The sequence below is a fragment of the Lepisma saccharinum genome, chromosome 12, assembly GCF_977018435.1.
Source record: "Lepisma saccharinum chromosome 12, izLepSacc3.1, whole genome shotgun sequence".
In the NCBI taxonomy this organism is placed as follows: Eukaryota; Metazoa; Arthropoda; class Insecta; order Zygentoma; family Lepismatidae; genus Lepisma; species Lepisma saccharinum.
The window spans coordinates 17,042,713-17,061,411 of record NC_139240.1 but is presented as its reverse complement, the minus strand read 5'-3'; the positions used below and the strand labels follow the sequence as shown (position 1 = coordinate 17,061,411).

Below are 18,699 nucleotides of genomic sequence, written 5' to 3'. Positions count from 1 at the left end.
GACATGGTAGTGGTAAATACTAACTTCCCACATAAAGAAATCCATAAATACACTAGGGAAGAACCAACAAGAAGGGAAAAATCTATAATTGACTATTTCATAGTAGAGAGAAATACGATGAGAAAGATAAGAGATGCCAGAGTCAAAAGAGGGGCGGAAATTGGGAGTGACCATAAACTATTAATAATGGAAAGAGTAGTACAAAAAAGTAGAGTGCTAAAAACTAAAGGAAAAAGACAGGAAAAACAAAATAAAATAAGAATAAAGGCATATAAATTAAAAGATATAAAAGTTAAAGAAAAATATCAGCAACTAATAGAAGCAAAGATACAAGAGAAACATGAAAAGGAAGAAAGAGATGTAGATAAATTGTGGGATGAATTTAAGAAGATTTTGCTACAGTCTGCAGAGGAATGCTGCGGGACAACATACATCGGAAACAAAATGAAAAGAACGGCATGGTGGACAGATGAGCTGAAAGAAGAAGTCACGCACAAGAAAATACTGTGGAAAAAGTACCTATCAGTTAATGATTTAGAAAGCTTCGAAGAGTATAGGAGGCAAAGGGATATAGTCAAAAAGAAAGTGTTAGAGGCTAAAAAGAACTCGTGGAGAAAATTTGGGGAAAGTATGGAAGAGAACAGCCGAGAAAATCAAAAACTATTCTACAAAGTTTTAAAGACCATGAGAAAAGATAAAGAAAGCCCATTAAAATACATAAAAGGAAAAGATGGTAAACTAAGAACAAAACCAGAAGAAATCATGCAAAGATGGAAGGAATACTTCGAAGAATTGCTGAAGGATGAAACACAAACTAACAGGACGGAGGTTCAAATAGGAAACGAAAGAACAGAAAATACAGAAATGGAGGATGAAGAAGAGGAAATAAATGATATCAAAGTAGAAGAATTAAAAGCAGCATTAAAGAAAATGAAGTTAGGTAAGGCCAGTGGACATGATGGTTTAACACCAGAAATGCTTAAATACATGGGAAATGCTGGAGAGCAACTGTTTTTGAACCTATTGAATGCTATATGGGAAAAGAAAACTGTACCAAAGGAATGGGAGATATCAGTAATAATCCCAATCTTCAAGAAAGGGGATAATAGAGAATGCAGAAACCATCGGGGAATCTCATTGCTCAGTGTGCCAGGGAAGATATATTCAAGAATCCTGGAGAACAGACTCAGAAAATATGTCGAAGAGCAATTGGAAGAAAGTCAAGCAGGCTTTAGACCAGCAAGAAGTGTACAAGACCATATTTTCACCCTCCAACAAATAACAGACAAGACAATAGAATACAATAAAAAGGCACATGTATGTTTTATAGATCTACAAAAGGCTTTTGATAGAGTTCCTTGGAAAGAGATATGGAAATCTTTAGAGAAGAAAGGAGTGGATAAAAACCTAATAAAAGCAATCCAAAGTTGGTACAAAGGATGCAGATGCTACGTGAGGACGAGAAACCACCAGTCAGAGGAATTTGAAATAACAACAGGAGTTAAACAGGGAGATATACTATCACCATATCTATTTATAATCCTATTAGATGAAGTAATAAAGGAATGCCATATAAAAATGAAACAATTTCATGTAGGATACTGGAATATGAAATCAATTAAACTAAGAGAGCTCATATACGCTGATGATATTATACTAATAGCTAATACACAGGCTAGTTTACAATATAACCTAAATATTCTTAATGAAGAATTAAAGAAAAAGAATATGGAAATAAATACGGAGAAAACTAAAACAATGATAATTAGCAGAGAAAAGACAAACCATAAGTTAAAACTGAATAACAAACCTTTAGAACAAGTGACAAATTTCAAGTATCTTGGAGTAATTATAAACAGTCAAGGAAAAGAAGAGGAAGAAATAAGAGATAGAATCATGAAGACAGGAAAGCTATATCAAATGATAAACCGAGGATTTATAGGCAAAAAAGAAATATCTACCCAAACAAAATTCACTGTATATAAAACAATTTATATACCAACACTTACATATAGCAGTGAAAATTGGACAATGACTGGAAAACACCTGCAAAATGTACAAACAATGGAAATGAGGTACCTTCGAAGAATAAGTGGGAAAACCAGGAAAGATCGGATAAGGAATCAAACCATCCGGCAATCTTTAAATGCTCAGCCACTACAAGAAACAGTTGAACGTAATCAACTCAGATGGTTCGGCCATTTGAGCAGAATGAGTGAGACGAGACTGCCAAAACAGATATGGGAAGCACGTCCACAAGGAACAAGACCAAAAGGAAGACCAAGAAAGACATGGAATATGAGTGTCAAAGAGATTTTGGAGAAACGAAGCATAAGATGGAAAGAGGCACAGGAAAAGGCGATGGACAGAAACGTCTGGAGAACTCTCTGTAACCCCTCGACACCGGCAGGTAGAAGAGGACGCGACTAAGTAAGTAAGTAAGTACATATATCACAACAAGTGCATTAAGTAAAAAGATGAATCCGATTGTGATCTACAGGGATAAGCATAACTAGCAGACTGTTTTAACCTTTAGCCGCCGGGCCTATCGCACGCCTGTATTCTCGTTCACGCCGGCGCATTTTCAAGCGCGCGCTTTTCAAACTTGTCGCGAAGTACAAAAAAAGTCGTAAGTCAAGAACTAATTGTCGTAGACAGATGAAATTTACTTTGTTTTCTTTCTTAAAGACAGCGCTTTTATCGGAGGTGAAATTTATACATTGTGCTTCCCAATAATTAGTGTTAAACGAAGAAGAAGAAAGTTGTATTTTTAAAAATAGTTGGCACATGGCTAGCCCCTGTATCCCCCCTCACTAGACCGAAGTGAATAAAAGCAAGCAAGTTGAGAGTATGGGAAGGAGCAGGAGATTTTGTTTTAAGTCCACTTTACGCACAGATAGGGTAATCAGGACTGGACCTACAGTTTAAAGTGGGATCCCAACCACTACCGAACACGGGACCTCTTGATTACAAGGCGACAATGCTACCCCTACGCCATCTGGGAGGCCCTAGTATTGGGAAGGGTGTCTTGAGACATGTGATGTTAAACTTCAGAAAGAGACTCCAATACTGTGTAACATCACAAGGTGACCACTTGAAAAACATCATTTTTGGTTCGTATTAGTTTGCGTGTGTGTCTGTTTGAATTAATCTCCAACAAGTGTAGAATTTGTTAAATTTACATAATATGCTCTAGTGAAACGTGTTTGCTTTATTTCTGCTATTCTTAACACCGTCCGGTTAATTATGCTCATCCCTGTACAATGCAATTTTTCATAAATTTTAATTTGATGCTTTTTTTTTAAATTTTGAAAGTAAAATTTACTTTAAGCCACCGGATAAGTGGGGATATGTGGAAGTATCTGGGGGGTCAGTGCCCCAAGACCCCCTTAACAACGTCCATGGTGTCTAGAAACCGGAGAGAGGGATACAATTAATGAGAAAAGAGGACCTGAATTCGAGCCTTCCTAGTTATGTAATGGAGTTGAGATTGTACGTGCTGTCGTCTTGTTCCACCCTGTCCGTCTTAAACCAGAAGTAATTGCTTTGTCAGCGGAGTACAATGCAAGGACGGGGCCTAAAGAACAGCGCTGATGCACGAGGGCCACCTGCCCTTGAGTGGGCCTGGCGTAAAGCTCCGGGGGTCGAAGGAAGGTCGCGTGGCAGAAATTGCATCTCAAGGCGGATGATCTTCGTGGCGGGAGACCGTGACGACACAGTCACGATGCGCATTCCCTTCCTGGCACGATTCTACAGTTCCGTTTTTGTTTGTAGTTCCGTGTCCGAGATTGTGTCAGGCGCCTCTCTCTCTCTCTCTCTCTCTCTCTCTCTCTCTCTCTCTCTCTCTCTCTCTCTCTCTCTGTCTCCATGTCTTTATCTCTTGTCTCTCTCTCTCTATCTATATATTAAGGGTGTCCCAAAATTAATACAGGATATAAATTGTGCTCCATTTTCCCCGCATGTTGTAGTAAATACGTTGCGGTTAGTCCATATGAAGCGCTACATGACGGATGAGCGAATGAAGATCGTTCAAATTTATTACAAGTTCGGAGACTGTGGGCAAATTACCTGACATTTTCGATAGGAGAAGCGCCCCAAATGAAACAACTGTGCGACCTCACACCGTGCGACTTTTCTCCTCTGGAGATTCATTAAGTCCAAAGTTTATGCTGCGAAGATAACAACGATTCCTGAATTGAAAGCAGAAATTCCAAAGAGTTATCGACGCCATTGAGATGAAGTTATGAGAGAAAGTGATCCAGAATTTTGTCAGAAGAATTCAAGTGTGTTAAATGCGTCGCAGAGGACATTTGTCAGATATCCTCTTCCACATTTAATGGCAATGTCTATCCTTTCAAATATGTAATAACTTTTGCAACTAATAAATAATTAAAATGTTTCTTTTCTTAAATGAAACTCCGCGTTTCTTTTGGGACACCTATATCTCTTTCTTTAATTCTTGTCTTTTTCATTCTGTTCACTGGGGTACGGGCCCCTCCGAAACTTGCATGTTCTTCAGTATAATTTTCTGTGGCGTAGCTCAAAATTTACTTTAATACTTTAATATTATAAAACCCTCGAAATTATTTATTTACGAACTTGTAGGGATGTGCAGGATGTATATATGTCCAAATTTACCCCCCCCCCCTAAAGCACATCAACATGGCTACGACGTATGTGATCAGCACCACGATCCAACCGGCTCCGCTCCCCCACCCCTTCTCCAGGATCGCCCAAAAGTAGTCATGGTTGAACCACCTGAGATCGAGACACCCTGTCTCAATTTTCGTAACCTGGAATAATCTTCGTTATTGTCAAAGTAGATTGTCTTCACATATTTTGATCGGTGCACTCAAAAATTTTACTGATTCATTATGTACATTTTAATATATTTCGGAAATACATAGTACATATTTCAGTGCATAAGTTGGCATTTAAAAGTGCATATTTTGTCATTTCAGCGCGCATGAATCCTTCCCCTTGTATTAACAGTGTCCATTGCGTGAAAGCTGGTGTGTGTAGTGAGCAACATACGCCGATCTTGACAACACATGCAGGTGTACGGAGTGTATCTTTCACGGCTTCTTCGAAACAAAACATTTCTTTCTCGCAACACTTGCAGGCTAAGGAGGTTCTGGCGACTCACTCCAAGTATAACAGTCTACAATTAGTAGATTTATTTTTAAACAAATTATGTTTGACGTCCTTATGAAGAAAATGGAATTTGATTTAGGCCTATAGTTGATTTCCACGTGAGTTGGTAATATGAGTTATTGTTTATTGATTTGGTTTATTTTACATCGTATTATTTCTGGCACTTTTGGCTAATCGCGAAGACGAGGATGAGTGATGATACGATGAAACCTGATGACATACAAGAACACCTATGTCCAGGCCAGGATTTGAACCCAGGGAAATTACGACACCTGGCGTCTGGTGAGATTAGATAAAACACACACACACACAAGCTTCTGGATTTGAAGCACTTTGTGTACATAAAATGATAATATAATAGTGTTTTAATAAGGATATGGCCGTAACTCCTTTTGGCAGCTTCAGTTAAGGAATTGCTCTTGTATTGTGTGATCACAGGGCCGGTCCTAGGTGGGTGCGGTGGGGCCTATAAGCAAGATCAGAGATTTTTGTTCCTACATCTGAAGTACAATTAATTTATATTTCGTATTATTACCTAATAGAAATAAGTAGAATGTGTCGAAGGTTAAAACCAGAGGCTAATAAGAGATCCTAAATTAGTGTTTTGTCATTTCCTATGTGTCGCTGGTGCAACGTGGCGCACCAAACTGGGTCTATTCGATATCAAACTATTACTTTACCTATCAAGTTGGCAATTTTTAATCATATTCAACAACATTCTCTACTATAATTCTATTTTATTTCGTATCGCACACTTGTCCTCTCAATTGTCACTTGTCCAACCTTCCTGTCAGAATTCAATCTGTTGACGCACCTTTGTCCAATAATCGCTTCCCACTTCCCTTCTCTCTCTCTCTCTCACACACAATCCGCAGTCCTTACTCTCTCTCGTATTCTCACCAACCGATCTCGCTCGCTCACGATTCCAACGTCCATTCCATAGCCGTCTCTCAAGTCAATCACCTAACGTTTGCCTAATTGCTTATTCCGCATTCCTTTAAGAATAACGTAAGACTTGTAACTTCTTACCCAATACCTTGGGTACGATACGGTTTAATTTCATTCAATTTTGATGCTGTAGTGAATTTGCATTGTTTTACATAAGATATTTTCACTTCATGATCTCATTTTACAATTAAAGGATATAGCATATTAACTATTTTCGATTGAAATACTTGAACACAATTTTTACGTAGTACTTTGTCTAGATATGATCAGCAATTTTGGATATTTTTAAGTATGTGAAAGCAATCCATGAAGTCACGAAAAATTAGATCAATTGCTTAATTGCAAACACCGTCTTCTTGAAAATAGGAACAAACCGTACACAAACAATGATTTGTATCTGGCGCGGGGCTCCCTAGGACCGGCTCTGGTGCGATGGGTGCAAATGGCGTGGTGGCGAGAGCTGTGGCAGCTGGGAACCTACCTAGGAAAGTGGCAACAATGGAAACTTGAGCAATCCTCCTGATAGAAGCGGTCAACATAGATACGGAAGTGGAGGAAGGTTTTGTGAGAGTTCCTTGAGAGCTTGGAGCCGCCACTGCTGAAAAGATGGAAAACATGCTCAGAAGGAATCCTGGATGGGACTAAATGCAATTCCGAGTAGATTGAATCGTCACAGATTTAGGTCGCGTCCCGTTCTTTTTAATTAATAGGGAAACCGGTATAATATTGTAAATTGCACGGAGACTACTAACAGTGTGTGGTGTTTAATTTTCCCGCTAGAGGCAGGCACAACTAACTCTATGCCTTAAACATAGAGGAAAGTGAGAGAGAAGGAAATAGAGATCTATATTTATCTATATCTCTCTCTCTCTCAAACACACACACACACACATATATACAGGTAATGGACAAAATAATATGAACACCTTGGTTTGCAAAGGCCTATATACGCCGTCGTGGAAAAGGAACAACACTCAGCAGAGATTTCAACCATCTAGTGGCGATGAAAGCAAACATATCAGTCTATCAGAAGCTGGTGTGAGAGTTGCATGCGAGCAGTCAGCTATCCGTCAAATGCAGGTATGTCCGACCTTTCAGACTTCAAAAGAGGCATGATCATAGGAGCCCGCCTGGCTGGAGCATCTGTGACAAAAACAGCTACACTTGTTGGTGTAGCACGGAGCACAGTGTCAACTGTTCTGACAGCCTACAGACAACATGGAAAGACAACGTCTGCAACGTCTGCAAAGAATAGTGGGCTAAAAACAAAGTTATCCAACAGGGATCAACGTGTGTTGAAGCAAATAGTGACTCGAAAGAACAAGACAACACCGTCCCAGATAACCGCAGAGATGAAAAATCACCTCCAGGACCCTGTATCAACGAAAACCATTCAAAGGGAGCTGCATTCTGTGAACATTCATGGCAGAGTTGCCATCCCCAAACCGTTGGTGACTCCACGTAATGCAGTGACACGAAGAAGGTGGTGCCAAGAGCACAAGAATTGGACACAGCAGCAATGGGAACATGTGATATGGTCAGACGAATCGTCTTTCACATTATTTCAGACCACAGGACGTGTTTATGTGTGGAGAACTCCTGCTGAAGCATTTGATATTGACTGCTTAGTGCCTACCGTGAAACATGGTGGGGGGTCTGTGATGGTTTGGGGGGCTATATCTTGGAATGGTGTTGGCCCACTTGTCGTCCTGCGTGGGAGAATCAACGCAGAGAAGTACTGCACCATCCTGGGTGACCACCTCCATCCCATGGTTCAGACTTTGTTCCCCGATGCATGCCCCATCTTCCAAGATGATAACGCCCCTATTCACACTGCTAGGTGCGTTGATGCATGGTTTGATGAGCACAGTGATGAGGTAGAACATCTCATCTGGTGTCCACAGTCCCCCGATCTTAACATCATTGAGCCTTTGTGGGGTATTTTGGAGGCCAAAGTGCGTAATCGGTTTCCACCTCCAATGACACTTTCGGAACTTGAGACTGTTTTGTGCGAGGAGTGGCTAAGTATTCCAGTTCACACTGTACAGGCCCTTTATTTGTCTATCCCACGTAGGATACAAGCTGCCATTCAGGCAAGAAGGGGGGGGGGGCAACCCCCTACTAATACAAGTTTTCTGCAATTGCATTGGTGTTCATATTATTTTGTCCATTACCTGTATCTATATATATATATATATATATATATCCATAACAAATAAGGCAATGAGTATGCTAAGCCTATTGTTCAGATTCACCGAAATCAATAACCCGATAGCACTTTCCATATAATTCAAATTATTGGTGTCCCCCGTTAGGCACGTAGCCAGGGGGGTGGTTTCTAGTACTGAGGCCTCCCCTTAAATCCTACAAATGTTTCGTTGGAAATAGTGCATGGTGGTAATTAATTTCACTTCTTTAGGAGGATTAAATATAATGTATAAAAAGTTGTAATATACTGATAAATTAATCTTAAGGGCTTCTACCCCCCCACTTTTTTCGCCTTTACATGGTGGCTGCTTATAAGGAATGAGCTCCCGAAATAAAATTCTGGCCTTGGGTCTGTCCCCCATTCTAGAATAGTGTTCACCCATCTGGAACATGGGTGTCCACTCTCATACCTCCAAGAGCGACAGTGTTCTCAGCTCTTTCGTTCGATAAAGAGTACACTTACCAAAGAGAGATCTGCTTGTACACTTACACATCAATACCCAAGAATCTCGTAGATACATTGGAAATACGAAATTACTATACAAGTTCATAAATGGAAACTTGAGATGTAGGATTCCACTCCACGAACTCTCCCTCAGAGTGCCTAGACATAAAACACGGAGCAAGGAAAGTTTTCATGTTGTAACTCCCAGACTCTCACTCACACAACGTTTCTTATTCCATAGGCTACCGAATTAGTTCAACAACATCACAAACCAAAAATATATCTTTAGCTCTTATTCGTCTTTCATCATCAACCTGTAAAAATGTGTGCATAAGTAATGCTACTGTGAAACGGAACTCTGTTTATCTTGGTACTGCCTTGTCTTGGTTTGTTCGTTTCGATATTTTAACACTAGTCTGCTGTTTTACTATTCTTTCTTTCCAGTATAAAATTGCTTCTGCTGTATTGGAAATCTCTCTCCCTCCCTCTCTCTCTCCCCCTTTCTGTCTCCCTCTCCCTTCCTCTTTCTTTTTCTCTCCCTCTCTCTATCTTCCTCTATCTTTCTTTCTCTCTCCCTCTTTCTCTCCTTCTCTCTTTCTCTCTTTCTCTCGCTCTTTTTCTATATCTCCCTCTTTCTCTCTTTCTCTCCGTCTCTCTCTTTCTCCCTCTCTCTCCTTCTCTCTCTCTTGTATGTGATACAATGCAGACAGGTAAAGAAAGAAGAATAGAGGTGAAAAGGAGAAAGAAATACGGAAAATAGAGAAGTGGTAAGTTGAAAAGAGAGAGAACACTCCTTCTCTCTTCTTCCCAAAGGAACCCACCTGTCTGATACTGTGACACCATGCACATCTGGTGCACCGAGTCGACAGGTCTTTCCACCGCCTTGTTGAACTTCTGGCGCCGGTCGTCGTTGAAGCACTTCTCCGTGTATCTCTTCACGCAGTCCACGAACTTGCTCCACATGCTGCAAGATAGATTAAAACCACAAATTACAATTCCTCAACAACAAAAGATAAGCAATTAGTTTTGACTTCAAGTATACTAAGGATAATATCTGAAACACACATCGTAGTAGTGTGGTTGTGTGTTCCATGCTTTCTCTCTCTCTTTAAATTGGTCATTGGCGGATCTACACCAATAACAATACAAATGCAATAAAATTAATGGAAGAAAGCAAGGCAAATATACCTATGATATCTAATTGATTTATATTAACAAAAAGCAAAAATAAACAAACCTATACAAAATAAAACCTTTTGAACTATCTTGTAATGTAGTGACATATTTAACCAGTTAGAAATTAAGCTGTGCGTCAAGTTAACTTTGCAGCAGGTTTTCGCATATGTAGATCTAAACGTTCGCGCAAGAATATAGTTCCGCCAGAGGCGTCGCCTGATGGGGGTTCACGGAGCACACGAACCCCCAACCGAAAACGGAAAAATTTCAATTTGTTTTCTTTTCTGCAGAATAAAACACTACATTTGAATATACTTATTTTACTAAGCAGCTATTTTCGTTCATAAGGTCTTCACAATGCTTCAAATTTCCCCGAATGTTGACAAGAAAAGCTCACCAGGTTAGGCAGCGAGAGCCCGGGGCACCTCTGGCACTATGAACTCCCTCTGCTGTATTCTTCCCCTGTTCTATCTAGCTCGACGGAAGAAGCCGGAAAAAAGCAGGGGGAATCGGAGCACGTGCCCTTCCGAAAAAAACACTCAACAGATGGCAGCAACTGTTCGGAGAATGCCGATAGCGGCCGAGGTGCAAGGTATTTTATTTTTAGTTTCGTTTAGCTTCTGTATTGGGGAAAAGTAAGCAGTCGTCAAGATATTATAATGGAAGCAGTGTTTGCATGTATTGTTATAGTAATTCCTAAGATCTTCGATGTTTTAGCCTAATAGCCTATCTTTAATTTCCAATACATTTCGCCAGAAATTAAGATCGCAAACTTCCTCAACAACATTTCAAATAGTTGTCGCGCACCCAAAACTTTGCATGGAGAAGGTTTTATGATTTGAAACGTTATATCACCAAAATGAGCAGATTTACACTTAACATCGACATTTAAAATTGTTGCTTAATCCTTCAGATCATGTAGACGAGTCAAAAAGAAAGAAGACGAAGACACTGCTAGTAGAAACTTATATATTTATCTTGGCACACTTGTAACGAGTATGGATATTGAAAATATATTATAATTGTTATAAACTCCAACAGGTAAATTAAAACAATAATTTTAAGTTTCGCGAATTGATTTGCTTTATTGTATTTCCTTTACCTGCCACTTTTGGCTAATTTGTTGCGAAGATGGGGATGAGTGATGATATGATGAAATTGATGAATGGACACTCACAAACATCCATGCCCAGGCCCGGATTCGAACCCGGGACCCCTGGCGTCGTAGCGCGATGTGCTAACCACTTTTTTTTTTTTAAAAAAAAAAAAAGGAAATACCCCCTACACGGAGGTATCCCCCAGCAATCACTCTTTTTCTCAATTTTACACTTTTCAATTCTTACATTTTCTTTGTTTCTTATCAACTGGACGAACACAAATACCCATACTTTACCCGGGACTCGAACCCAGAACCCCTGGCGTTGTAGCGCGCTCTGCTAACCACTCTTTTTTTTTATTGTCTCATTCTGATATACATGTTATGGAATTACATTGTTTTTACATAAGTGTATTACTGCTATTACAATTTATATTTCTATCTGGTTAACCTTTACATTTTTGTTTGACCTAAATTAAGTATAAAGCACTAATAAGAAATTTGCATACCATTTCTTCCTTGCTTGGAGAGGAATTTTTTCGTATTGTTCTTGCAAGAAGATCCTGAATTGTTTCTGAAAACTGCTCTCGTCATTGTGAAATATATATAATAAGTATTCTGTTATCAACCATTGTACTGCTCGTTGTTTTGTTGGTGGAAAAAAATTGAAATCAGGAAAAACTATATCTGTATCCGTAAACTTTGTTAATGAGGTGCGGCATATACGACTGAGCATTGTTCGCAATTTGTTCCATGCCGTGGAGGAGTTTCGACACTTCGTTAGCCTGTGGGCTAAAGAGTCAGGCACGTTGCATGATACACAGTTAGGAGAGTCACTGATTCCATATTGGTATGTCCTATCTCTTGTCACTATAACACGATGAACCACTTTGTTCCATATTGATTGGCCCGCTTTTGAAAGGTGTTTGGCGGAGACATTTTCCCATATTTGTGGCCAATTATGTGTATTGAAATCCCTGACTATTCGTGGTACGGCGTGCTTGAAACTATTGATTTCGCTATATAACTTTTTAACAGATGGTATAATTGTCTCATGTCGTAATAACTGGTAGCATACCTGTAAAGCGATGTCCTTATAAAACGAAAACCTTTTGGGGATACTTTGGATATCGATGGGAGCTTCTAATGGAATGTTTCGTATTGTCGTCTGTATACATTCTTGGGTCGTTGACTCGTGCAGTGAGAAAGCTGTTTGAAGGCCAGTCTGTACAAACAATGATCTTGCCTGTGTGTTCACGTGTATTAGTCCCAACCCACCTGTCTTCTCTGATAACGTGACCTCATTTATTGCCACCCGGAAAATTGTATCGTGCCACAAAAAGCAGCCAACAGCTTTGTTGACCTTGGCTAAGTGCTGTGGTTTGAAAGGCAGGACTTTTGCTACATACCAAAGTTTAGAGAGAGCAAAAACGTTAATAAATCTGACTCGTGCTTTTAAACTCAGAGAGCGCATCTTGTTCGCTCTGAGGACGTAGATTGCCCTTTCGCACGTAAGTTTATTATTGGCATCGATCGTTTCATCGATATTTGCATAGAAGTTTATACCTAAAACTTTTATTTTCTTGTCTACAGGGATCTCCGTATTGTTTGTGAAAGGATTCTCCTTGCCAAGGGGCATCAGGAATGACTTTCGATTGTTTAGTTTTGCTCCTGATGTGAGCTCGAAAGTATGTATTTGGCTTTTAACACTGTACAGATCTCTTTCATCCTTGAGAAAAATCGTGACGTCGTCCATGAAACTGCCAACTTGTATTGTGGTGGAAGCCATAGAAATACCCTGTAAATGATGCTGGATACTAAACAAAAAGGGGGCTATTGTGAGGACGTACAATGTGCTACTCAAGGGACTACCTTGTAGTACACCCCGTCGCATTTTAAAACTTGTTGTCAAGAAACTATTTATTTTGAGTTTTAGCAGCATAGGATTATATAATGTTTTTATCCAATTCATAAAAGTGTCTCCGAAGCCATATGCTTCTAAGACTTTGTACAGATATTCGTGACTCACTCTGTCATAAGCTTGGGAAAAGTCTAAAGATAGAATTGCCTCTGATGCATTCTTATTTTGTTTGGTAATAATTACGTCTCGTATCGTTTGCAGCAAGTGATGTATACTTTGAGACGTATTACAAGCGAACTGTAAATTCCTAATAAGTTTAACCATATATTTTTTTAGACGCTGATTTATGCACCTACTTATAAGTTTGATATCACTACTCAATATGGAAATTGGCCTAAAATCTGTAACGAATTTTGGATTTGCCTTTTTGGGAACTAACACTATAACTCCCGTGCTACTGGTCTTCCCTATTGTCCCTGTTGTCAACACTTCGTTGACCCATGCGGTTAATTCGTCTCCTATTAGATCCCAGAAACATTGATAGAATTCTGATGGTAGTCCATCTTCGGCTGTAGTTTTATTCCTCGGAGCTTTGAATACTGCATCATGAACCTCCTTTTTACAAAACGGTTGTGTGAGCTCAGTTCTTTCATTTTTCGTCAGTGATGCAGGGAGGTAGTTCAAAAAATTACATTGCGTTTCTGTGGGATTAAAGGCTTGACCTAGAAGATTTTTATAGTATTGCAAAAACATGTCGCGTATACTATGAGGGCTGGTGACAACTTCACCGGAATCTAAAGTTAATTTATGAATAACGTGACTCCTGGCGTTTTTATGTTCTTGAAGAATGTGACTTAGGGTGGCTTGCTTGTCTGGGTCTATAGGAAGAATCTTGCTCTTTATTATTGTTGCAGATTTTCGTTTCCTATGTATAGCAAGTAATTGCGCTTTTATTTCATTTGCATAAGGACGATCGAAATTACCTTGCAGTGCTAAACGATGGAGATCATGCAAGACTGCATACAAAAAATTATATTTGTTTCTTTGATCTCGACCAACCTCTGCACTGAAGAATTTACTGACCTGGCGAAATTTAGGCTTAACTCGAGTTTCCCACCACTCGATTAGTGTCTTTTGAACTGGCCGAGAGGCCTTGAGTTCGTTCCACGTTTCCCTGATTAGCTGGACATAACTACCATTGCGTAATAATGTGCTGTTTAAAAGCCAGTATCCGCTACCTTGTCGGGGTTTGATCAAATCTAAATTTATTTTGAGAATTGGAACACTATGGTCACTAAAGCATACTGGAAAATTTTGAACACTAATTATATAGTCCTGAAATCTTGGTGCGACATAAAACCTATCGATCCTAGACGCACTATTGGAGGTGATATGTGTGTAACCTTGACTGTCGCCGTTGGCGTGTATCCAAGCGTCGCGCAGTTGTAACCCCTGAGTTAATTCATAGAGCGCACGTGAGAAGTTGTATCCTGGATTTTGATCTTGTGAACGAATTACGCAGTTAAAATCTCCCACTAGTATAGTGTCTAGTGTGTGGGATGTCAACTCGGGCCCTACAACTGTTGAAAAAAAATCTTCTCTTTCCCGTCTGTTTTGGCTTCCTGACGGAGCATACACATTACAGAGAAACACTGAGCCTAATTTGACACTTATTTGTCTGCCCGTGGGATGGGGCACTACATTACGTAAATCCAAGTGTCGCCTACATGCTAAGGCAGTCCCTTGTGCAAAGGGAGTGAAATTGTTGTATACTTTAAACATGCTCAGTACAGAAAAATCGTCTATGGCGACCTCTTGTAAGAGGGCCACATCAATAGACGATTTAATGAGAAAGTCATTGAGAGCAATTATTTTGGTCTTACTTTGCATTTGATTCAAATTTATAGATGCCAAGGTAAATGTTTGCATGATTATAACTGTCCACAAAAGAAAACTAAACTTACTTACATTCTTCAACATTACTGATCTCTAATTTCTGCCTTTAATGCATTAACTATGCTTTCCACTAAATAAATCTGGGGTAAGTTTGTTACTCGTCGAAGGTTTCTCTTTAGTTACATTTGCTGAATTACTGGTTAAACTGACCTTTGAAAACTCTTGTTTTGGGGTATCAGGTTCTACTCTAAATTCGTTATGAACTTTTGTGGAACTTACGCATGCATTATTTTTCTTCTTCTTTCTACGTAGCACCATGGACTCTTCCGCCACTGACCGTAACCTTGATACAGATCTTGACCGTGATTTCCTAGGAGAGGTAACTACGGGGAATTCTGCCTCCGCGAACAAAGCACTTGGAGGTGGGGGCGGGGGTATGTGATGCATCTCCTCTGCAGTGGTCAATGTTGGCTGCTCCATCTCTTCCCTTCCTGTTGGTGCATTCTTCTCACTACCTTCGTGTCTGGTACCTGTCTCCTCGTCGGTGAGTCTGGGGCTATCCGTGTTCCCTCCATTGTTATCTCGTGACGCAGGGACTTCTGCAACTGATGGAGCTGAATCTCTAGGTTTAGTCCGTACGGGTAGCACAGTTGGTTCATATACCATCGGTACATTGTCAGCGGGTATATTAACCGGTCCCCTGCGGGGCTGGTTGACAGTGGAACGACGCTTAGGACACTCAGCCACTACATGACCCTCTCCGGAGCACGCGAGGCAGGTACGAACCTGCCCAGGGTATGTTACCCAATAGGAGTCTCCATTCATGATTACATATGAAGGTATGGGTTTACGTAGTATCATTTTAATCAATACACGTCCAGTTCGAGTAGGGTAAATGTGATCGGCAGAGTATGTCTCGTCTTCGATTTTCAACACTTCCCCATAAGACCTCATGACACGACTTATCACTTCTGCACTTAATTCAGTTGGGACTACATGGATTCTGACAATTACATGTCGCTGGTGGGCCCATTCTACTTCAACCTTATGATCACCATCTACGTCACTATAGATTACCTCAGCACCAAAATCATTTAGTAACCGTTCTCCTACCACTTTTGTCGCAAATTTCACGTACAAACACTTACGAAAGTAATCTATTTCAAAACTGAGCACTTGGTTCGTAGGCACTTGGTAGACATCATGAAACCATCGATGAAAATCCAATGACGTAGGTCGCGTTTTGACATCAATGAAAACAAATTTCAAGGTGTTTTCTCTTTGTGTATTCATCGTGATCTATTTCATCGTATCTTCACTGGCGCACGGTAATTGTAGTCAAGACCTCGCTTACACTTCAAAGGAAAAAAAAACAAACTAACTCAACACTAGCAAACCGTATACGGCCCTAGCTAACTCGGACAGTTCGATCGCTAAGCCTTCTCACGCGACGAGCGGAGCTCGCTACGAACTGATACCTGCACGAGCTGCAGGCAGACTACGCCCACTCCGCCACGGAGGTCGACAATCACTTCGCCACCGGAGCCGGCTTGCAAATTGCAATTTCGCATCATGAAGTTTGAGCATTGCCAGAGACTTACTTACCAAGCTGCTGTGAAATTACAAATGGCTATTGAAATTTAAAAAAAAAATCAAACATATTCGTGGATATCATGTTTAGTGGAAATGGTGGAAGTTAATTCTTAGGAACAGGCAAATGAAATTCCAATGAGGAGAGAAATAAGGCATTTCAATAATTTAAACGGGAAAAATGTATTGTTTACCTTAGTAATGTTCCCTTGTTTTTGAGGGCAATGACGGGCGAGGAGGTGGGGGGGGGGGTGTTAAGCGGAAACTATAATAATTCACAGTATATGAAAATTGGCCTGTGTTTTGTAAATGGATTTTCGGTGGGTGTTCTGGCGGACTGGCTAGCACAGTACAAGGTCCCAGGTTCGTATTCTTCATAAAACATGAATTATTATAATTGTTCATATTTCTTGTTTTACTTTAGTTTATTATTTTTTCCTTGTACTCTAAAATGTATTAACGATATATATTCTGATTTCAGTAGAACATTTCTGTACCGTTCAAATTTGTATAACTAAAATATAAATTATATTTATACAATAAAGGAGAAAAGGTTTATGTAAAAATCAGAGGAATCCTTAAACATTCGCAGAAAAAACGCCCAAGGTTTATTTTTATTTATTACTATATATATAGGATATATGATAGATAGATAGATAGATAGATAGATAGGCAGATAGATAGATATACAGGGTGGTCACAAAGTGGGCGTAGCCCCCCTTTATTTTCGACACTCGATGGTTATGGTTGAATGCTTGATATGAAACATTGACTAACCGCGACTGGGACTTCTTGGAGGCCCTTCAGAACGTTATCGAAGGTAACTTCACCGACAGGAAAAAGGTGTTATTCACCCTTGCATCGCGAAGTGTGCCAAAATATGATGCAGAGTTCGGCCGTGTTACGAAAAAGACGGTCTCCATACCGATATTCCGGACTACCATCAGGTATGTGTTCATATCAAGCATTCAACCATAACCATCGTAGTGTCGAAAATACAGGGGGTAAGTCATGAGGAAGCTTGAAGTTCGCATATTTTTCGATGTTTCGGAAGTCTTGCCTCTAGTATATCAACCTCTCTCCCTGTTCCTTCGCCGTTTCATCTAATCAGCAACGTAAAATAACTAATACAAACACAAAATTGGGAAGAAGTATCAATAAATCCTATAACCATCATCAGAAGTGGGGAAAACTACGCACAGGTTTCTGATACGGAATATGAATGTGCTTGCTTTTGGAACTCTCGCAATGAGCCTCGTTAGCTTTGGAGACTTCATCAATCATCCCCTCCCGATGCACAACCTAAAGAGCTCCATCCTGCTCAGGCAGAGCAGCAGCTCCTGCGATTACCTACCTCTTCCGTGCAGAGCCAAGTGTGGCAACAATTGCAGCGAAAAAAATTGGTCGCCTTCAAATTTCCCAGCGCTGGAAGGTCGGGAAATTGCAGGGAGATGAGTTACAGGAAGATTCAAAAGGGAAAATTGCTTCCATCCGATGCAGCTGGCCTTGGGGAACCACACATGGAAAAGCATTTCGGGCCTCATAACTGAAGCAGCGGTAAACGCCCGTTACGAGTGACCTTGTGCTGTGCAGATGAACGCGATATGTGCCATCGCTCAACTTTCACCACAAATGCAAACCTCTCGCGTTGTATGAGGCTTTGGTGATTGATGCCACAGTCAATGGACTATATTAGTGGTGACGTCACGAGCAGACAACTGAGAAATATTGAGTACAAAGAAACGCGTCACGTGGAGTTTCCTTATGCGATAGCATTGGATTTTCCATTCCAAGATGTAACATTTATAATTGAAAGCCGTTTTGAAACAAAATTGTTGCGTGTATCATACACCTGTATAAAGATCAGATTTCTGAAAATACGTAGATATTATTACGCATACTTTACAGAGAACAAGGTAAAGAATAAGTGGACTAACGAAATGCATTTTGAAAGAAAATAGACCCATTTTGGTTTATTTCAAACAATTTTTTTCTCCCTGTGCATGCAATAGACCAGTGGTTCTCAAACTTTTTTCTCATTGTACCCTTCAGTCGTAACTAAACGTCTAAAGTACCCCCACCATAGCTTTTCTCCGCAATAGTCGGATTTGGGGAATTTTTTTGGCTGCCTGATTAGTTAGGTGTTTTTGATATGTTGGAGGCGTGTATCTGAAATAGAGCAAAATGGCATTCGGGTTGTATGTGGAAAGATGGTAAATAAATAAACATTAGAATCCTATGTTTATTATTTTATTGGTTGTTCCTACGTTTATAATCTTTATGATTAATTTCAAAAATAAAAATTATGCAACAGAAAATATAAAA

The 18,699-nt window shown here is 40.0% G+C and overlaps 1 protein-coding gene across 1 annotated transcript in view; it reads right to left on the bottom strand.

Moving 5' to 3' along the window:
• The window catches only part of LOC145996580 (uncharacterized), a 171,074-nt gene that overhangs the window by 26,688 nt on the left and 125,687 nt on the right, over window positions 1–18,699 (bottom strand). The window contains exon 4 of the mRNA XM_083133100.1: window positions 9,577–9,719. Within this exon, the coding sequence (XP_082989226.1) occupies window positions 9,577–9,719 (143 nt within the window). The remainder of the gene's footprint in view (window positions 1–9,576; window positions 9,720–18,699) is intronic.